Source organism: Echiichthys vipera (genome assembly GCF_963691815.1).
Source record: "Echiichthys vipera genome assembly, chromosome: 13".
NCBI classification, from domain to species: domain Eukaryota; kingdom Metazoa; phylum Chordata; class Actinopteri; order Perciformes; family Trachinidae; genus Echiichthys; species Echiichthys vipera.
Window position 1 is genome coordinate 5,135,960 of NC_139838.1, and position 24,745 is coordinate 5,160,704.

General features: G+C 41.9%; 1 protein-coding gene across 2 annotated transcripts in view; it reads right to left on the reverse strand.

Annotated features, from left to right (window-relative positions):
- Positions 1 to 3,728: 3,728 nt before the first annotated feature.
- Positions 3,729 to 24,745, reverse strand: part of septin7a (septin 7a) — a gene marked incomplete at its 5' end in the record, with an annotated part of 38,461 nt that continues 17,444 nt past the window's right edge. The window contains 11 exons of one of the 2 annotated variants that reach the window (XM_083925369.1): positions 3,729 to 4,786; positions 5,843 to 5,988; positions 6,091 to 6,226; positions 8,025 to 8,045; positions 8,494 to 8,619; positions 10,970 to 11,021; positions 14,557 to 14,653; positions 14,848 to 14,940; positions 15,487 to 15,604; positions 18,814 to 18,948; positions 19,185 to 19,285. In XM_083925369.1, the coding sequence (XP_083781495.1) occupies positions 4,750 to 4,786; positions 5,843 to 5,988; positions 6,091 to 6,226; positions 8,025 to 8,045; positions 8,494 to 8,619; positions 10,970 to 11,021; positions 14,557 to 14,653; positions 14,848 to 14,940; positions 15,487 to 15,604; positions 18,814 to 18,948; positions 19,185 to 19,285 (1,062 nt within the window). In that variant the 3' untranslated portion in view covers positions 3,729 to 4,749. The remainder of the gene's footprint in view (positions 4,787 to 5,842; positions 5,989 to 6,090; positions 6,227 to 8,024; positions 8,046 to 8,493; positions 8,620 to 10,969; positions 11,022 to 14,556; positions 14,654 to 14,847; positions 14,941 to 15,486; positions 15,605 to 18,813; positions 18,949 to 19,184; positions 19,286 to 24,745) is intronic. The other variant, XM_083925370.1, reaches the window with a different exon arrangement.

The following is a 24,745-nucleotide window of genomic DNA, read 5'->3' on the forward strand; positions in this document are numbered from 1 at the left end:
CAGAGAGCAAAGAGTTACAGTAATCTCATCAACTACCAAGGCGTGGATAACAGTTTGTAGAGCTTTGGTAGAAAGAAATGGTCTCATCCTTGACATCTGCCTGAGATGTGTTTGTCTTAGCCAGGGTTTGGATCAAAAATGACACCAAGATGCAGTTCTTCTAAGAATTCGTCTACTCTTCAAATTCTAACCAAGACTTTTGTATATTTGGGTGATTACACAATGCCTCTGATCAGTATTTCTGTCTCATCAGCATTTCCCTGCAGAAATGTTGTCAGGAAGGCGGTTTAGCAGGTTGACAGAGATCTGATAGCTGTCTGCAGGGTCACAGCTTGGACAGATCGGTCTCCATAAAACGGAAACTGATATGTCTGGGTATCAGTTACACTCCGTTAGAACTTCCAAAAGAGTTCATCAAGAGGCCCCAGTACCCCTGGGACTTTACAGAACTCTTTTAAGTCGCCTCAGGCACCGAGAAAGAACCCCTACAACCCATTCAAGACCCCTATGAAACAACAGTGACTTCTAAAAACTCCCAGGAACATAAAATCCATTAAGAACCTCTCAAACCCAATAACAAAGAACCAAGGAACGACTGCAAGAAACCCTGTGATTGCCTTATGTGCACCTGGAATGCTGCCAAGGTAAGAACCCCAGAACCATCTAAGACATCGAGACATCTAAAAGGACCTTGGACCACTTTAACACCTCTTTTAGCCCCTTAAGGACCTCTGGAAGAACCTAAGGTAAATAAAGCAGCAATCCCTGTGACCCTCACATGGACCCCCTCAGTATCTATTGAATCCACTAGTGGGTATTTAAGGACCCTTGGGGTAGCCTCAACAACCCAACCCTTAGACCCCCCTGTATGACTGCTAACAGCCCCTAAAGAGCACATGGTGGGAACAGAATTCCACAACCAACCCGTTAAAACCATTAAAATACCCCCCAAAAAAACACCTTACTTTACACTAAAACCTTGAGTGTTATCAGTGCCAAGTCAGCAGCTTTCCCCTGACTGGTGACTGGTCAGACTGAGGTGCACTGTGCTCTTGATAAAGCCTAATCTGACTTATCATGGCAGAGTGACAGTGCACAGGAGGTTTGCAAGGAAGATCTTTTCAGTGGGTGAAAGGCCAGGACAACACAAGCCCAGGGGGAAGCCTTTACTAAGTGCAATTAGTGTTTTAAGTGCATCAAGAGACAAACACCGGGGTCATGGTTAAAGTTCAGAGCGACGCTGATAAGGCTGATCAAAGGTATGGCAAGACCCGGAACCTGATAGCAAGAGGCATTTCATTGCAGTCCTGTGCTGCCACCTGCTGGACGCAGACACCATTAAGGCCTCACGCTCTTCACTTTGGACCCCAGAAATGCTTTCATAGTTAGATTTTGTCATGCCAAATAATCAGTACTTATAGTGGCAATTTCCGTTTCTTCAACGGTACAAGAGTGCTGCCAATAACGGATTACTCCCCTGTTACATGATATGATGTTAAAAGTGAAACATGGACATCTCAGTCCAGTCAGGGACAGATTTTCATGGTGGAATGATGGTTCTCAAACTGGGGTACTTGTACCAATGGTGGTCCTCAAGCTCTCCCTGGTGGAACGCGAGGATGTCAGAAATCAAAAAGGAAACACTAATTACTTAATGAATATAATACTAAGAAAATACTTTAACTTTAAAGATCCGTGAAAGGTAATTTATAATAAGTTTAGCATTTACTGTCATACTTTTGTTTTAATATCAGCCTGCTACATGGCCACGGTCATGAGTTACGAGCTAAACTGTGAAGATACGATAATAAGCAGAGGTAAAATGATTGGTTTGGAAACACTGACATATCAGTTCTGATGGGGAGCGAAGCCATGTTCCCCGCTTTGTATGTGACTGGGGAACCTCGACCCCTTTTTTAAGAAAAGGGTCCGATGTTCCAGAGTCTGTTATTTTGTCCACAATCGGTGCTGAATTCCACAGCAAATAGGCCTCTGTAGACCCTAACCGTAACCCTTATGCAACCGGGGAACATAGGGATGACCCTGTTCTGATGCTACCCTTCCTACAGCGTGGCTGTGGCTGAAGACAGTCAACAATAAATAACCTCCTGATGAGGAATAAACCTTTAATAAATAACCTTCTGATGAGGAATAAACCTTCAATAAATAACCTATATTAGATATTTACTGAGGTGGTACGTCATGTACAAAGTTTGAGAACCACTGCCATACTGCATAGTAACTGTATAGAGAAGGTGCTACTTATCTTTATAATATACCATTGGTGCAGTTAGTTCACAAGAGAAAAAAAAACGTTAGCAACAATAGCAATGGTTTTAGAATGAAACTGCCAATTGAACTTTGAGAGATCGCAACATGTTTTTACAATAATGTAATGGTTATGCTCAGTGGAGGGGAAAAAAATATTACATTTGTTATCAAAGACGATCACGTAAAACACACCAAATGTGTATTATTTGGTTTAAGAGATACAGTAGTTTTAGGGAACGTCCCCACTTCCCCAGAGTCAGAAACTAATAAATAACTTTAGGCGTGTTTCCATCAGGGTCAAATGTGGCCGCTCCGAAAGTTTCAGGGCACGCCATCTCAAATGGCTGCTCACTCGCCGTGTTTCCATTACAAAAAAAGGCCCCAGAGGTGACCTATCACTCTGAATGGGTTTCAAACACCGGTGATCAGCTGATCAGTGATTCAGCAGAGCACCGCTCTTTCTCAAAGTGATAAATACAGAATAGTTGTAGTTTGGTTTAAGGTGGCCCATATGATTCACAAACAAACTTATGTACAAGTAACATCAAAGAAAACACTCCAACTTAAAGATTCAAGGCACTGTAAAAGAGTGAGAGAGAGAGGGGGGAGCATGCAGCAAAGGGCCGCAGGTCAGAATCCAACCCGGCCACTGCAGCACTCATTTTAACAAGGCTGTGCAAAGATGCCCATGCACAGATCATTTTCTGTGCTGTGTTCTTCTTCACCACTGGATAAAAGTGTCTACTCTACTTCTCCGGGTTGTTGTGGCGTCTGTACGACCACACTTCACATCCTGCTGAGAGCTACAGTCAATCAGCAACCAGGCTTCTCTCAGGGGTTTGAGCGACTACCGTGCAAATTAGGGGCTTTCAGGGAGATGGACCCGCCTCATTCCGGGTATTCGACCATAGTGAAAACGCACCATTTGTAAGCATTTGGTTTAGTCTGCAGTTATGTCAAACAGCAGTATTAGGCTATCTTGGCTCACTCGTTGAGCGTCTATAGCATCAAATAACAATCATGATCCCATAGGCATCAAGGAATGGATCAAAAATAAGATAATTACGGCTTGGGGTCGAGGTCTTAGGCCCACAGTGTTTACAGCAACAGTTTGGGGAAGGCCCTTTATTCTTTAACCCAAATGGTTTTTGTAGTTTGGTGTGGAAGAACTGGGCTGGCCTCAACCCCATCCTACACCTCTGGGATGAATTGGAACGACTGAGCCAGACCAGATCACCCAACATCAGTATTGGACTAGTATTGGTAGCATGGGAGCAATGGGATCAAATCACTGCAGCAAGTTCCACATCTGCTAGAAAGAGGCCCCAGAAGAGTGGAGTGCCCCTGGGCTCAGAATGACACGTTCAACAATAACAAATGGAAGTAAGGTTCGGTATTCCAATACTTGTTTTTTTTCTCGAACATTTAGCCAAGATCTCATGTGTTTTTTTCCCCATCACAATTTTATTACGTGACTTTTTACAATGAAAACAAGACGTTACAAAATAAAGATGCAGTACACAAACAGTGCTAAATGTGATGTAATGGAAGCCAGCTCGGTACAGTTATCGAGTTGACCACTGTTTGGCTGAAGCATCCCAACTCCAGCTTTCCCATCCTGCCCCCGGAAAGATTTGATTGTTTGGAAATAATTGTTTAAAAACTGAATATGCACGAGAAGTTCAAATAAATCCACATAAAAGCACTTCAAGAGCAGCTTCTTGACACCGTTACACTCAGCATGAGTGACGTCAGGAATACAGGTTTGGTTTCCAAGAGCAAGGCTGAAAAACACCGGCTACGATCCTGGGAACAAATGAACATACTTTCTATACCAGGGCCAATAGAAAACAAAACAAAAGTAAGAAAATGTTACACATGGTTGAAGATAAACACTGCGGTTCATGGTTATACAATTTACATTACAGGAGATGAAAGGAGGAAATTAAATGTGATACCTAAATAAGTGAACCGAAAGATACACATATATATAAAAACAGTGCCTGAGGTGAGCTTGGGCCTGACGCTGTCTGCCAATGTGCAGGAAGGTAAACGCTGACCTCTTTGTTTGGTTTTTTGGCATTAAAAGGACGCAGCACAGAGCAGCGCAGCAGCCAACATTCCTAAAGGAGAAGACTAAAAGAGGAGAGAAAGACTCTGAACTCTGTCCTCCCGTTTGTCAAGAAGTAAGAACACCAGCTGTTTTCTACGGGAATATATTTGTGTGTGTGAGCAGTGAACAAAACAAGACTGCACACTGAAGCAATAAAGGGATAATAACAGTTCTCTAAGGAGGATCATGAAGATGAGCAGAGAACGATTCCACTCAGACAATACTGCCCCCTGGCGTTCACTTGATTATTACACAGTAATATGGTCAAACAGCGGCTGGAGAGGATTGACAGATGCTCTGACAATCAAGGGCTGGCAGGTTTGCAAAATAATACACTGTAATATCAGGAAGGTCCTCCAGAGCTGTTAAAATATCTTCTTCTTTTTGTTCTTTTCCAAGGTCCTGTAAAACAAGAGGACAGGAGAGCAGTGATGGAACAGCATGGAACAGTATACGGGGGTGGGTGGGTGGGGGTTAGTCTGATGGGGCAACGTGTTGATGCACTCCCTCACATCTAGGGTCTGTGTGTGGGGGTCACTGCATATAAAGGATTTAAATTCTGACACAATCACTTACTCACTGGACATACAAGGCCCTGATACAGCATTGTTTAAAGGTTGAATATGTTTTTAATATTTAAAAAAAAAAGAATACACCCACAGGGCGTTTTGAGGGGTACAGAATGAAAGAATTTCTTTTCCATAAAAAAAATATATTTAGTCTGAACTAATATCTGAAAATATTTTTGACGGGTTTGACAATAACTTTGTGTACCGTTCTGTTTCCATTGTAGCAGCCAATAGTGTTGGGCGTTGCTGGTTGCCAGGGTTATCTGTTGTTGGTGTGTGTGCTGAAAATCCAGACTCCTGATGCTCTGTCATTGTTTCATTAGTATAAAATTGCTTTTTAAAAAATGACGATGACGCAAGTGACGTGCATATGAATGAACCGTGTGCAGGTGTGACTGGGTGCTGCAGGTAGAGGGAGGAGGGGCCGATTTGTCTCAGCCAGCAGCCAAGTTTAAGAATTGGCTAACTTTTATGAAATGCAGAAAACTAAGCAAAACAGAAAGCATACAGACGTTTTTAGCTTGAGCTTGTAACGATTCCCTGTTAGCTGAGCCAACATGCTGTGCTTGTGTAACATATAGGGGGATGAGAGTTAATTGAAATATACTGCAGCTTTTCCATACATTTATGCCTGTTGAACATCTGTATTGATGAAACATTGGCTTTTTACCCACAAAGGTTTTATTACACTAGTAAAAAGCGTAGCTGTCTTGCTGACTATTCGTTCTGTGTGTGTGTGTGTTTCTTTAATAATTTAGCCCCAAGGTCTTTTTTGGCCCATTTATTTGTAAACAGAACTGATGGTTTTCCTATGGGCGGCCAGTTTAATAAACCTGCTATGGACCCTTCTTTTCAACTCTGTAAACCACGGTGTATCGGGTTTGTTTACCTGGAGGCGTCTAATTTCTGCTGGTCCAGAATCCTTTGCTGGGCCTCCCAGTTGGCCTTCTCCTCCTCATGCTGGCGACGTTTGTCTTCCAGTTCTCTGTGCTGAGCCTCCAGGTTCTTTTTCATTTGCTCGTGACGCCTCTGGAGCTGCAGGGACACGGACGCACAGTCAAGAGGTTGCACAAGCATGAACAAAGGAACACAAACTAATAAGCACAAAAAAAAAAAAAGCGTCCTCGTTAAGTTTACCTCAGCCTCAGAGTCTCTGAGCTTCTGGAGCTTCTCTTTCACCTTCATCTCAAACACTTGTTCCATTTCTTGTTCCATCTTCTTCATCTTAGACACGTGGTCCCGTCGCTCCTCATCCATCTGTGCTAGAGGACTCCTGGAGACACAAGCCAGTGTTCATACAGACAGCACACAGTGGCAGGTATGTGGATGGTCACTGGGACATCTCAGGTGGATATTTCCTGTCAGTGGTGGTCAGAAATGTGCATCCCTCCCACTTATAAAGGCCTTTCTGACTACAGAGTGATGAAGAGGCAGGATCAGGGAAGGAGGAAAGGCCCGACTTGCTTGCCTTCCCTGGAAGCCCCCCGTATAGATGGCTTCCAGCGAGGGTAGTAGCGGGAAGGTGACAGGGGCTTGTCAGGAGAACAGGCGTTATGAGGCAATAAACCCTAATTCTGATACTAACCATGCCCTACTAAAATGGCTTGACACACTTGTCCAGCTGAAAAAAAACCCTTTCCTGCAGTCATATTGGAGGTCCTTAGCTCTCAGACAACAGCAGCTGATATCATCTTGCTTGCTAATAAAAAAAAATTGTTGATAAGCCATGTAGATAGAGGCTAGTAGAAGCATTGTTTACATTGTTATGGACTCTGTTGGGAAATTTGCTCGCTAATATCTGTTCATTAGTTGTGCAGAGATGAGGCAGCACAATTTACAGTTTCACAAAAACAAACAGACCTCTTTTAGAGCTCAACAGTGACCAGTCTGAAGGGCTCCAGCTCCAGAAGTGATTTTGCCATTTATTAACTCCATTGCCAGGGGCGTTTCTAGGGGGTGGCCCGGCCTGAAATCTGAATGAGTACCCTAGTAAAAGAACCCTAGGAGCGTCTTTAAGAGGCTGTAGTAGAGTCTAACTTAAAGCTAGAGTGAAGATACTGGTATCATAAGAAACTAGACCACCTAAAGGACACACTGGTACCATGTCACGTTAGCTTATCTATATTGACCTCACTGTATAAAATGAGCTCTTGCGACGTCTAGGATTACCACAGCCTCAAACTAGAGTCCTAGAATATTTAACGGTGGGTTAGTCTGAACGTATAAGCCTCTGAACACCCACACAGGTGTTTTCAGATATTCTGGCTGATTAGACCTCTTTGAAGAGGTTTGATTATGAGGTCAAAGGTGAAGCAAAGATAACAGGAGACTCTGGAAGATGTCAATCAATCACAGTTTGCCAGATGAACTGAAAACACCTGCGTGGGGGTTCAGAGGCTTTAAAAGTGCTATTCAGTATTAGCCACGGCTGGCTGTTAGCGACTGTACAGGATTTACGCGTTAATAGTTCATGTGCCAAGAAAAATGTCTCGATGGCTTATTTGATGTATGTAAGTGCAGAAAAATACCCTGGGATGATTTCGCGCCGGAATGACACTTTAATAAACAAGTGAGTTTAATACTAAGTAGCTGCAATGATTGCTGGAGTGGATTTAATTTGCTATACTTGTTCTTTTAGCCAAGCAGGAGATATCGTAGCTGCCAGAAATTCCAGATACCTCAGAGCAGAAATACTAGCCAGTGGTTGTATAGTATTTAGCCATTAGTTGCACAGTAAAAAATCAGTGGTTAATAAGAAATGAGTAATGAAACCGCAAAACAAGCAGCCAAGCCAGATGACTGATGCTTTAGAGAACAACACTGATTAGACAGATGACAGGCTGCACATAGATATAAAATGATGTCATGGCCCATGGTGTGTGTATTTGTGTAACAGGATCACTTCATTGAACATCATTTTGCAGTGTTTCATTCCAATGAACGTATACATTTGCAGTTGCGTTGCAGGTGAAAATAAATAAATCAGGGAATGGGGGAAAATGAAACTGGTCAGAGATAGGAGTGAAAATGGATTCTTTGGAGAGGTTTGGAAGAAGAGATGTAACACTTACATGCCGTCAGCCGTGTCAGGTCTAAAAACAAACAAATGCACAGACACTTAACATGCGGCATAAACCATGCATTAGCTTGTGAGAGTGAGCTGGTGATTACTGACAGCTGCAGCCGGTGGATTAGGAGTCAGATGGTGCCTCTGTTAGTACCGTCACATTAAACACAACTGATACTGGTGGCTGGTTAGTGGGGAGGTTAGTGCTGGCTTGTTTGGCCAGGAATGGGTTTAAAGGTTTAGGCTGCTTTAGTGACAGCTTGCAAACATTAATCTGAAGGTCAGTGGCTGCAGACTTTGGCCTCTGAACTGTAGTTTCCCCTTACGTGGTTACACAGTGAATGAGCTGCTCGGAGCGCGCTGATAGAACCAGCAGCTAAATCAGCAACATTATCCCATTAGTTCACACTATGAATGTGCATTTTTGCCGCACAAACACCACCTATCTGTGCATACTGTACAGATGAACTTACTTGGTTAGCTGTCCCTTGTTCTTATTGTTGTCCACACCATTGTAGGTGACCGCAGCAAGTTTCCTGCTACGGTAGTTTTCATAGTGAACGTTGTTTGTCACATCCTTCAGGTCCTGCATGTGGGTCCTGGAAAACAACATGAGGGAAGTAAGTGACCATATTTACTCTTACTCGAAGTTTTAATCGATACTTTTGCTTAAATATTTTTTAAGATAAGTATTTTCAGTCCTGAGTAGACTTTCTCTGGTCACTCCTTAAGAGTTGTATTATATATAGACAGGGCACAGGGCATCATACCAGAAGGGAAAACAATTAGCGCAACACTATGCAACCAAGGGCGGAAACCACAGATATATATATATATATATATATACATCCTAGCTGCCAGTTGGCCACTGCAGTCCATTGGAGCAATACTTCAACGTGGCCACCAGCTTAGTTCAGGAGAACATGGAGGCAGGAGGTCTATCCAATATTAAAGTCATCATTTCCCGCAAAATTTTCAACATATTCACAGGTATTTATGATACATGATACTTAATTTTCTTTTTTCATAAAGGTCTTAATGCTCAAATCCGATTCTTTGTTTGTCTGTTCACATTACATCTATAAATGTGGTCTGTCTACGGACTGCTGTGTGAACAGCTCACGCCCCTGAAGTGACCCGCATGAGATCATTGATGACATCACACCACAATGTGTTTAAGGAAGCCCACATGGCCACGGCGACTGATCTTGTAGGACTTTATGGCTTAATGCTAAAAACAGTGTTGGGTGTGAGTGGGTGATATCAGGAAGGAGGAAGAGGAGAAAGAAAATAATTTAATGATGGCTCTATCGGAGCAATAGCGGCAACCGCAACAGCGGTAATTAGCTATGGAAACCAAAAGCGTTTTTTGTACCTGGCTGTAAACCTGTTTAGTTCTGCTGTAAAGTTGGGCATTTTAACATGGGGCTCTATGGGGATTGACTTGCTTGGAGAACACCTCAAGTGGCCATAGGAACTGCAGTTCAGCCAAGGTTGCCACTTGAATAATACACAGTGATGAACATAGTTTCCAGCATCTTACTGAAATATGACTTATTACTTAACACCCAACATAAGCTAGTGATAGCTTAATTTAGTATCAGGACATTCACACAACCTCGTGTTAGCTTTAAAGAAGGATTAGGACCTGTTCAACAAGTTTGTGAAATGTTATTCCATGTTGCTTAGTTTTGGTATTTCTTTTCCTACAACACCCAAAAGCAACACACAAGTATGCCCAGATGTGGAATCCACGTATTTATAGTATATATAAACGCTGAATCGGTAACACAATGTTCGTAGCTAGCTAAAAACATTAGCTCGTCAAAGGATTATTTAAGCACAACAGTAGGCAGGAAACCTAGAAAAAATGGGATTGTTGAGTCTACACGGGTCTCATCGGCTCAGCTCGCCCCACCAGACAAGCACGGGCATCTAATGCACGCTCGTCATACACGCATCAGGCAGTCCCCGCCCGAGCCAATCGCCAACTAAGCTTCTTTTTTTTGGCGTCATCCTTCATAATGTCCGAGTCACAGGTAAGAAAATCCCTTTTTTAAACACATGAGCGCTGTGTCACAGTGGTGAATGATTTCACTAGACGGCCGGGGTGAGTGAAAGGGATAACTAACTTTACTCATATGCTCACCTCTATCAGTTTGCTTACGCGTCACTTATTTCAATCGTGCCGATCATGATTGTGATTGTTAAAATTATAGACGGGAATGAACTGTCACTCTTGGCAAACCTGTAGGTCTGTGGAGACGTTTGAGGTGGAATAGTAGGATTCAGGACTCTAACGTAGCAACATAAATCTGAGCTCGTATTAGCAGAAGCCCCTATGCCTTTGGCTACGGTTAGCAGGAGGCTAGGTCTTCCGTCACGTCTCGATTCTTTGCAGGCTGAAAACGGAGCCTGGGAGAGAGCCCAAGATTATTATGGAAGTTTTTACCTAATACTGCCAAAAATGAGCTGCCTACTGAGCCTTTAACATGCTAAGGCCACTAGAACACTAGTTGCATAGTATCAATATGCTTCAGCTTAACTTTCAGAAATGTAGTTAGCCTAAAAAGGACATTTGGATATTTGACTTAATGCTTGCTGCACACGTAACGGTAGCATGCTGAGCTTTAGGGGCTCTTCCTGATGATGCCTCGCGTCTAATTGCCTGTATTTGTTCTGAGTTATTTTACGTTGGTAGTTCATTGCACCAAACGGAAGCTTTTAGCCATTTTTCTCTTGTTGGACAACTTTAATTGTATCTCTATCAAACCTGCAGAGGTGATGATATATTTTCTGAATGCAGAACTGAAGGAAAAGGTGCTGGCTTGTAGAAGGACATCATCATCGAAGAATCATGATGTGGACTTTTTATTTGAAACTTTTTAAACATGTGAGGCATTAGGCACTGACACTACCGTCCTGTACGGAAGAGGAGATGATGCTCACCTGATGAGCATGTTCCGCAGGATTGTAAAATCACAGTGCTCTCCGTTTTCCACTGTAAGAAGAGACAAACAGCAGCTTAGACAGAACACTCTTACACGTGAACAGAATTGTTCCCTGTAGGGGTTATGGATACAGCAAAGAAAAACAGTCAGTATAGAAAATGATACCCAACAACGCAGCAGTTTTCCTTTTTTGTTCTCCGCACACATCCAATCACTTATAATCTAATAATCTATTCTATATTTTAGCCATGCAACAGTACTTAATATCCTCACCATGTTCCCAAGCTCTTCGTGCTTAAGGATTCAATTTATGTGACTAACAGGATTATTTATTTATTGATATATCCAGCTCTAATTTTATGATGATTAATGATAATCTTTTACTGCTTTTTGTTGGTTTCCACAGCTAATCTTTCTCCAGACTTGTTCAGGCTTTAAAGGCCCTGTAGTAGAACTGATGTTTGTGGCTGTAGTAACAGAGAGCATCAGCAGGTGGCAGCATGAGCAGCCGTTTGCGTCCCTCCTACAGTGAAGCTCACCACAGTCCTCTGGGGACTGCTGTGGTGGAGTGACTTGCATAGCTTCTCAGGGACCTTGCCCTCTTTCTCCCTCTCTCTCTCTCTCTCTCTCTCTCTCCCGCCCTCTCTACATATTTATGCTGACACAGAGCCAAAAATATTTTTGGTATTCCAAAACTCACTCCCATGGACGGCAAACTAGTGTCATAGTAGCACTCCTACAAGTCATCGAATAGGCTGTACTGTACTCAGTTCTTCTTTTTTTCTGACACACAACATAATCTATATGAACTGATGTTCCCTTCAATGCCTCCAGCTCACTCGCTACAGTAAACACGTCTCACACTGTTGCTGTGTCCTCACTGTGAATCAATCTGTTGTCATGCTTCATACGTCTCACCACAATGTGACAGCAACTTCCTGTGACAGGTCAAACAGGACTCTCATATCCTGTGCTAAAGCAGGTTTCCCACTGCAGGCTTGAGTATGTCACCGTGTTGGTTTTTTTTCATATCATCAGTATTGCTTCTTTGTAAATACTTGCATTGTTCCAGTTTTCTGGTCATCACAAGCACACACCAGCCAGTTTTCACTAAATATGACTAAGGATTACATTAACTTAACAAGATTACATTAAATTGAGAGTTCAAGAAATGAGATGCACATGTATTAAATGTACGCCGTGGAGTAATCTTAATCTTCTTATGATCAAACTGTTCTGTTTATATTCAGGGTTTCTCACCAGAACATATTGTGTGCATCCTTAAAGTGTAATTCCGGCGCAAAATCATCTCATGGTCTTTTTTTCGGCACTTACACTCATCAAATAAGCCATCGAGACAGTTTTCTTTCGTGTATAAACTGTAAATGGAGAAATCCAGTAGAGTCGCTAACAGTCGGACGTGGCTAACAGTGATTAGCTCGGGGCAGTACGGTGTTGGCATTAAAACGTCTTTTTTAACCACAAATACTGCTCCAAATAACAGCAATCCTCTGCAGCAGCAGGAGAAGAGTCCTTCTCTGTGATGTCTCCCTGTTAATAGTTTTTCACTAAAAAAACTGCCTCGATGGCTTATTTGAAGTATGGAAGTGTCGAAAAAGACGATGTGAGGATTTTACACCGGAATTACACTTTAATTTTTCACGTTTCTTAATAAAACAAGAAAATACTCAGTCCTTTTTTTTTACATTACTGTAACACATTTCTTAGATCATAATATTTTATTATGAACTTTGGCCCACCCTGCGGTAATATTCCACATATTTGGTTATATTATTTTGTATTATTGTTTGTGGTATTTTTTCTATTCTATACTTATGTATTTTACCATTGCAGTACTTTGCTTTATTTATTATTCCTCATAATTTGTCTATTATGCACACCGAACACCAAGGCAAATTCTTTGGCAATTAAAACTCAATCTGATTCTGAAGTATTGAATTATTTATATTATTGTTTAACCAGAAAACATGCGATAATATGGTAAAGGTTGTAGCACCTAATTTTGGGCCCTATACATGAGCAGTCACCTCGTGTAAGGGTTGAGAGGGCCCTCAGAGAACCTCCACTATTATATATTTGAAATGCATAGTTCAGTCTCTCAGCCAGTTTTTAATTTATGTAAACTTAGAAAACACTAATTACAAACAAATACAATTCCCAGGCTTTCAGGCCCCCCTGATGGGAACTCAACCAGTCATAATGGAGCTTAGTGTAGTGTTATTTTAAGCAGTATTAGTGGTTAAAAAAGACGTTTTAATGCCTTCACCGTACTGCCCCGAGCTCATCACTGTTAGCCATGACTGACTGTTAGCGACTCTCCAGGATTTCTCTGTTGATAGTTGTTACATGAAAAAAACTGTCTATTTGATGTATTATGGAAAGTGCCGCAAAAGATCATTGGATGATTTTGCGCCGGAATTACACTTTAAGGCCTACCAAAAGTTCCGTATGAAATGATTTTCCTCCTCGTCTCAATTATTTATGAAATATTTCCAAGCCTGCATTATCAAGATCACAAGCAGTCTTCTTCCTTACCCTCAAATAGTTGAGTTTTAAAAGACAGTTATAGGGCTTCTCTGTGCTGAGCTGCTCCAACAAACAGACAGTAAAACTGTCTGCTCCATGAAATACATTTAACTTTTATGAATCTCCATTAAATCATCATGTGTTTACGAAATTCTGAGTAGCATTCTGACAAAGTACCAAAACAGCACCACGAACGTTTGTTTTTTGGCTTACATGCACAACACATTTAATCTATTTAATATAATCTGTATTTAATTATAATAAAAAAAAAATTCTTTTTCATTCAATGCACCAATGAAGATTTACAAATAGCAAAGAGTCCCACTGAAACAAGACGTGGGTTTCCCTTAACAGGGGTAAGACTATTTTCGGGTTACTGATGTACAATCTAAATGCACTGTGTGACAAGCAGGGGAACAACTCCCCGCTTTGTATGTGACAAGCGGGGAGTTAATACCTGGGGAACATAGGACCGAGGGGACATGGGACCCATGGAGGGACTGGGATGCCGGGCACTGTTCACCTGTGTGAGCTAGTTGCAGAGCAAACAGCCCTCTGCTCTGTAGCTTTGTATCGCAGAACATTTGATCTTGTTATTCTGGAACTTCTATAACAGTAAATATATTAAGTGTGATGCGACAGCTCTCAGTTTCTACTCCTTTAAGTATGAAAACATTATTTTATTGTTTTTCTTTATAATTCCTACAATGTTTTATTCATTCTTAAACAAAAACTTTATATATGAAATTTGTATGTTATGTCTTCACCCATTTATATTGTTAGTGTTCAACAACCCAGTGAGTCATTTTAACAATTATTTTGTCCAATGCTTCTCATGCTGATGTATTCCCTGTCAATAACACAGTTCCCTAGTGTGTGTGTGTGTGTGCTGAATAATGAGAGCACATGGATTGTGTTACTGCTTTGCAAACCATCTACACGTGATGCTCAATAATCCAATAAACCTGTGGAAATATCAGAGGCTCCACTTAGTTGATCAATTTACAGGTTGGGATCAGTTGACCTTGCACCTCTCACCTTCAGCCACGCCCCAGGGGTACTGCCTCCCGCGCACTCGCTTCCCGTTGACCTCGATAATGGTGTTACTACCGACTACAGCCAAGGGTAAACGATCCTGCAGAGAGGAGGGAGGGGACACAACTGTTGCATAGCTCACACACAATGACTAAAAATACACTGTAGGCTCAGCACTGACAGGCACAGAGGCACAGTACGGATGACATAAATATAAAGACACTGCTTTATGAACAGTTCGGTGCAACTAAAAACACAATTTTATTTAGAGTTAGAAGCTTTAGAAGCACGGACCTTGATTTTCCTGACCATCCTCATCTCCTCCTCATCGTCTGTCTCTGGGAACTCGTAGATTTTGATTTTGTGCTCTTGGATTTCTTTCATGATCTGCACACATTAGAGAGGAAACAGGGAGAGGCAGGGAGGGACGGAAAAACAGATGAGATGTGATGGAGCTGCATGTGGGACAAACAGATCCAGAAACATCAATAGTAACACTGGAGGTTAGTCAATACACATGAGGAAGAACCTACCTGTTTATTCAGCAGACACACTAAGAACTCCACCATGACATTGTGCATCAATACAGTGTGCTGTACAGTACTTACACTGGGTCCTGAAATACAATTATGTGATGACGATGTGGTGTCTTCAACAAATCTGGAAAATCTGACTTTTACTTCCTGTATTGTGTTTTGGCTTGTGATGTATAATTCAATAAATCAACTGGACTTTTTAGGGAGTCGAGAACACAAAGCTGTGGAGGTCGACAGTGACACAATCAATCATTTGGCCACACTAACAGACAGACAGACAGACAGACAGACAGACAGACAGACAGACAGACAGACAGACAGACAGACAGACAGACAGACAGACAGACAGACAGACAGACAGACAGACAGACAGACAGACAGACACACACACACACACCTGTTTCTTGAACTGTTGACACTCCTCAGGAGTCATTGTGTCGGCTTTGGCGATGAGGGGGATGATGTTTACTTTCTCATGTAACCGCTTCATGAATTCAATATCGAGGGGCTTCAGTCTGAAGGAGAAGCAAAGAACAGAGGCAGTTTCATGGTTAGAGCCAGGGAATGAATGTGGTGGAAGTGGAGTTGCAGGGCTGGGTGAAGCAATGAGCTGCTTTCTGTAACTCTCACTAACTCACGGCTGAAGGTCATGTTTCAGGGCTTGGCTGACCGCAAACAGCACATCTGCATGGACCAGACAGCATCATAAATCCGTCTGTCTGGATGCTGAATAACATTTATCAAATGTTAATATAATGTTGTACTATTGTTTTACACAAGCTTCTCTGCCTCTACCTGCTTCTCCTAATAGCACTGCAAGATTTCACTCAAGTCTCTAACACAGAGACTGTGACAAAAGTATATTTTTATAAATATCTACAAATGCCAGGACGTGGTTGGCTCAGCTAGGCTTAGTAGGCGAAAACCACTAGCCTAGCTCTGTTGAAACTTTAATAAAAATCCTGACACACGGCAGATTTTTCCTGCAATATTTTCACCCAGAATCTGCCAACTGGGGGTCGGGGGTTAGGCTCTGGGGCTGAGTCACTGACCATTAACCGCACCGTCCCACCACTTGACTCTGGCTTGGGATCTCTTGGATACAAGACATTTTTTACTGCGATTTTTCACAATAATCCAATAACAAAATCCATCCTCAACCTCCAACAATCTGTGGGACATTTTTCCTAAGCTGTCCTCTAAGGCAGTTCTATGTATAAATGTGATTTTTAATATCGATGCAATTTAATTCAAGGTAAATAAATAAATCATTCATATAAGTGATCTACTCTGATAATAAGATAATAAGAAATAATAATATTCATCGCCCTGATTTCAAGTTAAAGGTTGTTCTCAGCGGTTTTCTAATAACATATGTCACATGTCAGTGGTCACAGTTTTCAGTATTTCATCATCAATGCTGTCTGATTTTTCTAGTTCCATATTGTATGAAGGCCTCTCTTGTAATGTGGAGTAAAGACTTCCTGGTCCTTGACAACAAGATGAAGACTGTTGACAGGTTTTACTAATCAGTCAGGTCAAAATCAGTTCCATAAAGACCAATTCAAGTGTGGGATGTGGGATAGCCCACCCACTTACACATTTAAGTTTACTTTTTTCATGCAACAACTATAAAAGGAGAAATCTGGTAGAGTCACTAACAGCTGGACGTGGCTAACACTAATTAGCTCTTGGCATTATGGTGAAGGCATTAAGACGTCTTTTTTAACCACTAATACTGCTGAAAATAACAGCAAACCTCTGCAGCAGTATGAGAAGAGTCCCTACACAGAAAATGAAGCACCAACAACGTAGTTAGAGAACCCAGAGTTTATAAAAAGAGTGTTTTAAAGACTTACCAACAGGCCCTTGTACCAGCTCCTCTCATAGTAAAGTCCATTCAAGTGGATTACCAAAGTCAATCCAAAAGGAAGGAGCCCATTGGTGCTTTGTTTTCTGTGTAGGGACTCTTCTCATGCTGCTGCAGAAGTTTGGTGTTATTTTCAGCAGTATTAGTGGTTAAAAAAGACGTTTTAATACGTTCACCTTACTGCCCCGAGCTAATCACTGTTAGCCATCTCCAGCATTTAGTGACTCTACCGGATTTCTCCATTAATAGTTGTTACACGAACCCCCCCCCCCCCCCCTTGTTTTTTTACTAAGACTATTTGAATACTCGTTCGTCAGGTAATGTGAGTATTCGAATATTGAAATGACTTAAAAAGGCCCATCCCTACTATTGATTTAGACACTACATTCCTGGTCAATATAAAAATATATAGTTTAGTCTCAAAACTTCCCACACAATTTAACCAAACCCAAGTGTCAGCTGATCTGTGCACATACAGTAGATCTGACTATCTGTAAATAAACAACCAGAATTCACAAATGTGTGTATCATATGAAATTTATACTGTAAACATTTCAACATTAGAACAGAAATGTAATTAAATGACAATGCACCTTATCCACCTTATCCTTTAGCCTATTAAAAGCTTTAAAAGGCCCCAAGAATCGGATTAAAAAATACATTCAAGCTAATAACCCCCTGGAGTCTAAGCTGTGAATTTTGCCCTTGTTAAAAGGCCAGTGTTGGTCTAATGTTCTACTCGCACAAACACAGCTCTGGGGCAGATGTTGGCTGTGGTCAGTGGGCCAACAGGATCAACAGCACTGGGCTGCAAAATCCCCTTTTGCTGTGGGCAGCACAGTGTGGCTTAGTGTGTGAAAACAGCCAGGCCAACTGTGTGTCTGTGTGTGTTTGTCTGTGTGTGTTCGGCAGCAGCCAGAGCCAAGACACAGATGGGAGGAATGGGGTCTCCAGGTCAGCGAACTCAGGACAGATTACACCAATGTTATTCCTACATGGTAGCCTGGTAGCAGGCCACAGGCAGAGCTGGACAAATCTGGGCTACTTAACAGAACCAGGCGGCAGGGCAGCAACACAGAAGCCCAGCAGCTGAAATCTGCAGCTCTGTTGCATATTCCTTCCAATGTGACTGAGTCAATAATGAGGAGAGGGGAAAACCACCTCAAAAACAGACTCATTCATCGCAATATTCATAAACCTTAACAAGCTGGGTGAGTATGTCAGAGACACAAGCAATTTGATTCAGTGGTTACTTCTAGGTTCTGCAGACTGCAAACAATAACTAGAATTATTTGCTTCTTCTGTTTCTGTATAAATAAAGCGAATTGACTTGAATCTATTAACCATATTTTTGGTTTGTTCTATTTGCACTTGTCTCTTAAAGCTCCTATATTGTGATCACTTTCAGGCTCATACTTGTATTTTGTGTTTTAACTTGAACATGTTTTCATGCTTTAATGTTCAAAAAACACATTATTATTACTGTTTTTTGTCTGAATATTCTTGTTTTCTCCCTCTGTCTGAAACACACTATTTAAGCACCTGTCCCTCCTGTAAAAGCCCAGTCTGCTCTGATTGGTCAGTGTTTCCAGGTCATTCACATCTGTGCTCTCCCTTGTAGTTATGGCATAGCTGTACAGAAGTCCTTGTTTAAAGACACAGTTTCAGTGTGTGTATTTCTCTGTCGATTGGGCATTATACCTCAATGACTGCAGTTGTTTAAAAAACTTAATGTGTGAAACAAGCCTGAACATAAATTGCTTAATTCCATTAAAGTGGTCCTGATGTGTTATTCCCCAATGGAAATACAACTTATAAAACTGTCATGCTCAGTGGGATCCCTGCAGTACCTACCCATGTCCAGACGGAGCGATGAAATACAGGCAGCACTGCACTCTGCTGTCAGGCATCTGCCGTCTGTTGACCCGGGACTCTGCGTTGAGGTAATCCTCAAACTTACTGTCGATGTAGTCGATGACTGGCTGCCAGCTGAGGACCAAACATCATTCACATCAATGTCAGGTACAGTGATACAATTACAGTGTATTATAGTAACGTGACAAGAGACACTGCAGGTGAATACGAAAAAAACCCCACATTTTTGTGTTTAAATATGTAAATGAGGCATTATCTAATGCTTACTTTTAGGGAATTTAAGAGAAAGCAAATAGACAAAGTGAAGTCAAATAAACATCCAAATGCGTAATTTGGACAGCTGAGCTCACCAGTTACTGTTGTCAACTGCATCCCCGAAGCCAGGGGTGTCAACGATGGTGAGCAGAAGGTGCACTCCTCCTTCCTTTACCAGAACCTTAGACTGTTCCACCTGCAAAAAACAACAATATTCACACAATAAGAAAATGCAAGTTTTAAACATGTGAAAAGCAGATGTCAATTACTGTTGATTAATTTTACAATTAAGTTAGTTCCCTTTATTCCCTCTTCCCTTTCCATGCTTAAACCGATTAATCTCCACACTCGATTGCTTTGGTTGAGGTGCTGATGAATTGATTATTGTAAAACCACAAATTTAAACGCAGCATTCAACAGCCTGTGATACTTCATGCCAATTACTAGTTTATATTATACTCTTTATTTACAATGAATTTCTGTTTGTAGAGAAGTTGTTAGTAGCGCTAGTTTTAGTTTTATGATTTCCAACTGGGACCTAACTCCTCCCACTTACTGAAGCTATATGCTGTTTAATTTACAGGAAGCGGTTTTCATACAGCGTCATTGAAAATACCAAATTGAGAAGAAAGACACTGATCCAGGAACTGTGGTAAATACTGCAGCATTTATTCAGCACCATTTGGTGTGGCACAAGACACCATTTTCTGAGGTATTTCTTGTTAAGCATTTGAAATAATCCATTTATCTTAATCATACTTTTATTATTCAATAAACCAAAAATATTAAATCCTAATTGTGTAAGACCAACCAACATACAAATTTATAAATGTCTACTTGTCGCACCAGAGTATCTCCATTTCTTTGTCACAGCTCTCACTAGTAACACTATCAAGAAGCAAAATGTATGGGCTCAAATATGATTTTAACTTGTGAAATAATATTGAGGAGTAATTTTAAATCGTGTGGTTGTTTGTTTTAACTTTTTGAAAATGAGTGAAGAGAACTCTTGTAAATGTGTAGAAAAATGTCGTTCTCTAAATAAACTTTAGTGAGAAAAAAGTAAGAACTACTAAGGACACTGACGGAGGAAGCTAAGAAAAGGAAAGAGTGACTGAGCAAGAGGCCCAAGGGAGTGACTTTGGTTTGAGGAGTGAAGGGGACATAATAAAATGGGGTGGTCCTCCCCCAGAAAAAAATGACAAACATACATACAATACACGGAAGCAGGGAGGAAGAAGAGAGCTGCAGTTGAACAACGTAGTGAACAAAGCGGCCTCTGAACACACCAGAAAGGCCAGAAGGGCTGGGCTTTGATCAGTGTGGGGTCGAAAGACAACTCGTGAGCAGCGGATGAACTTTGATTTAAATCAGCAGATCTGAACCAGATCTCATCTCATATCATAGACTGAGTGATGAGAAACACTCAGTAAGGCTGAGGTCAAGCCAGGTCCACACAGCAGCTGACATTGACATTACAACACTCCCTAAAATACATACTCCATGTATAACCTTTGATTTTGGTCCAACTCTGAACATAAATTTTTCTGAGGCGGTTGACTTGAAACACAAATTATGAGTGCTGAATCATTTGTGTGGTGGAGTAGTGGAATACTTAAAGAGAGCAGCTGAGGGTTGGCCACATTTGAGCTTAACCTCAGTTTAGCTGAGCTGATACCGTGCACTTAACATAGCACCGCAGAATGCCCGTGGTCTGCTCACTGACTGGGGCTGGGCTGCACTCTCACTACACCACATGTTGGTTACGCAGCAAAACCAGGTTCTCACAACACAACGAAAACTCCCCAACAAGGACAAGTGAGACAAAGAGCATGTTGTACCAGTAAGTAGGGCTGCCTCCTTAGCCGTGTCACTGTACATAGGCCCAAAATGACCAAAATACAAAACTAATTTGAATGGAAATAGAGCTTTGCAGGTCTCTTTTTGATGCTCTAATGTGTGAGATGTCTGCTCAGTAGTATGCACCAACTAGAATGTTGTGTAACTGGGCAGAAGCTGCAAAATATCTCTCAGTCATAGGCAAGGTATACAATGTGCATAGGCAAGGTATTTAATATGCATAGGCAAGGTATACAACATTCGTACTGTAGGTAAGATATATAACAGTTGTAGGTAAGGTATATAAGCCATAGGTAAGGTATACAACAGTCGTACTGTAGGTAATACATATAACAGTTGTAGGTAAGATATAGAACAGTCGTAGGTAAGGTATACAACAGTCGTACTGTAGGTAAGGTATAGAACAGTCGTAGGTAAGGGATAGAACAGTCGTAGGTAAGGTATACAACAGTCGTAGGTAAGGTATAGAACAGTCGTAGGTAAGGTATAGAACAGTCGTAGGTAAGGTATAGAACAGTCGTAGGTAAGGTATAGAACAGTCGTAGGTAAGGTATACAACAGTCGTAGGTAGGGTATACAACAGTCGTAGGTAAGGTATACAACAGTCATAGGTAAGGTATACAACAGTTGTAGATTTTAAACGCGGCAGTTGACTCACTCACTTTTTTGGCTTGATGCACAACTAAGTTTTATAGTGAACGGGGCTCTGCCTCCAAAACTGTATCCAGTTCTCTTTATAAATCCATGATAACATCAGTAACTAGAAATGTGCACTCAAGAGAGTTCAGTTCTCCACGAGGCATGTCTCCCTCTCCCCTCGCAAACAAAGAAAAGTGTCCCTCCCGGCTCAGAGAACGTATCCACAAAATGATAACACGGGAATACTATGCAGGCATCAAGACACAGATGGTTATTTGTTCCCTGCTACAATTCAATTTTGTAGTGAATAATAATGAGGCCAAACTAAAAGCAATAATCTATTTTATAATTCATTCTATGCACTCGTTAGATGGATATATTTTGGCATCTACCTCCCAGCTCCCTTACCATGAAGATGATTTTAAATTGTGAATCAACTCAACTGAAGAAATCCTAGTGTATACGGTCATAAATGTACACAAAAAGTATTAGGTTGATGGGTCCAGTAGTACGCAAGATTAGTTGCTGAAAGACATACACAACCTTACACATGATGGAGATCATTTATAAATTAAAGAAGCCGAAACCGAACCGCAAGCACATGAAAAAACAGAAACAACCGTCCAGAGTAGCATGGGCAGTGTCTGCATCCTGGAACTGGGATACCTAACGAAATGTAGTTACTAATGTTACTTACACCTGTGCTTTTCCTGCTATGACATGCCAAAATGTCTCCCGGGTAAAAATATCTATTTAGGTTCAATAGCATTCTTCTTTCTCCAACTCCATCCTTTCTATACATCTATATAAGATTCCCCAGAAATCTCTTATAGCAGACCCTAACCCCTGAGAAACCCACCCACCACTTATCGGCAGCTGTCCTGTACTGGAATCTATAACAGTCCGTCTTTAAACGGACCTCTGACCTTAAGAGCTGCTACTGGGAGGACACTAACGAAGGACATGCCGTACAGCGTGTGCAAATTCAACTGAAACTCACTTTAATGACTTCCTAAAAGCGATTCAATTAGGGTGGGACAATAATTCAATATGATAATTTATTGTCTTCAATAGAATCATATTGTGAGGAATATATATATATTGATATCGTGATACACAATTAATATTGATAACAAGCACAATTAACTTGAGTATTTCAGGAAATATGATGTAAAATATTTTGAGTGCATGTTCTGCACGAGTTCTACACAAGTTCTTAATTAAATGAGAAAATATTCAATATTTTTCATTTGTTATGTAGTAAATTCACACAGGAGTATACAAAAATAAGTTTTGCCATGCGGTTATTTCATAAAGACTATGGTTATTTGTCTAGGAAGACGTTTCACCTCTCATCCAAGAGGCGTCATCAGTTAATTTACGCATCTGACCAGGCTGGGACTGGTCCAACTAACTGGTGTGGAGATCCCTCACAAGGCCGATGATGTCACTGGAACCCTTTGTGCTCCAAGTGCCAACGACCAGAGTGACAGTCATTGGTGGGAAGTCGGTTTCGAATTCGTTAGTGCTCTATAGGGTCTTGACGACAGTCGTTGGAGTCACAGGAGGCCATTTGTGAACAGTTGTTCTTTGAGGTTAGATTGTTGAATCTCCTGAAGGGATGAAAGGGCCGCATTGTAAACTGGAGATAAGTGGTGTCTCAGACCTCCTCCTCTGTTTAGTGATGGTTTCTCTACTTTTACATAGATGGCTTCAAACCATCTGTCCTCTCTGTCCAGGATGTGGACATTGTTGTCATCAAATGAGTGGGCTTTCTCCTTGAGATGTAAGTGGGCAGCAGAGTCCAGGCCTGAGGAGTTAGCTCTCCTGTGTTGGGACATGCGTTTATGCAGTGGTTGTTTTGTTTCTCCAATGTAGAGATCTTTGCGTACCTCGTTACATTGGACAGCATAAACCAGATTGCTTTTGTGGGTGTGTAGTGTTCTCTCCTTGGGATGTACTAGTCTCTGTCTGAGTGTGTTACTGGGTTTGAAATGCACAGGGATGCAGTGTTAGTTGAAGATCCTCCTGAGTTTCTCTGATACCCCAGCCACATAGAGAATGACTATGTTGTTTCTCTTGTTTTCTTTCTCAACCACTTTGGTTTTCTTTCTGGAAGCAGGTCACAAAGGTCCAGCTGGGGTAGCCACAAGTTGTGAGGGCACCTCTCAGGTGTTTGCATGCTTCCCCTTGGGCCTGTGACCTGGTGGGAACGTTATCAGCTCTGTGTTGCAGGGTTCTGATAACTCCAAGCTTGTGTTCCAGGGGATGGTGGGAGTCAAAGTCAGGAGTCAGTACATAGTGATCTGTGTGAGGGCGTGATCACACTGTCCTTTTGGCCGCGGCCAAAACCGTTTTTTCAGCTAAAGCCTAGTACCTTTAAGCCATGTGAGTGCACCCGCTCCGCGCTCAACTGCGGCCAGCGGACCGTCCACGGCCTGCTTGAAAGAGGTGGGCTTTAGCGGAGCCGTTTGCACATGTACGAGCACGAGCGTGCGCACGTGTACGAGCACGAGCCCTACGGCAGTAGCGTTATGTCCGCCTGTTCGGACATGTAAATAGAAGGACGGACCATGCGCGGACATTTAACAACAACAACAATGGTGGTGAAAGGTTCACGTTGGTGTGGTGCGGAGGTGGAGTGTTTACTGCAGATTTGGTCGGATGAAAATATTCAAAAACAGTCGACAAGACGCACAAAAACTCAGAGGTCTATGGAAAGATTTGTAAACAAAGCCACACACACGCGATCAATGCGTGTGGCGTGTTACGGCTTGATGGCGTATGGACAGCAAGAAGCATTGGCCGAGGCCCTGGCAGTGTGAGTACAAACGGGGCTGGGGCGCGGGGGGGGAGTGGGAGGGGGGACAAGTACCCTAAAGTCCGGGTCGTGGTCCGGGAGGACAGTGTGAGCAGACCCTGAGTTTGTTTTCTGTATACCCCAATGTGGAGGCTCCTGTCATTCTCCATATGGACGTCACAGTCTAAGAAAGGCAAACTGTTGTCCTTGACTTCTTCTCTAGTGAGCTTGACGTTCCTGTCCACTGAGTTTATATGTTCGGTAAAGGTTTGCATCTCTTTGGATTTGATTTTAACCCATGTGTCGTCCACATATCTGAACCAATGGCTGGGGGTTACTCCTTTGAATGAGTTCAAA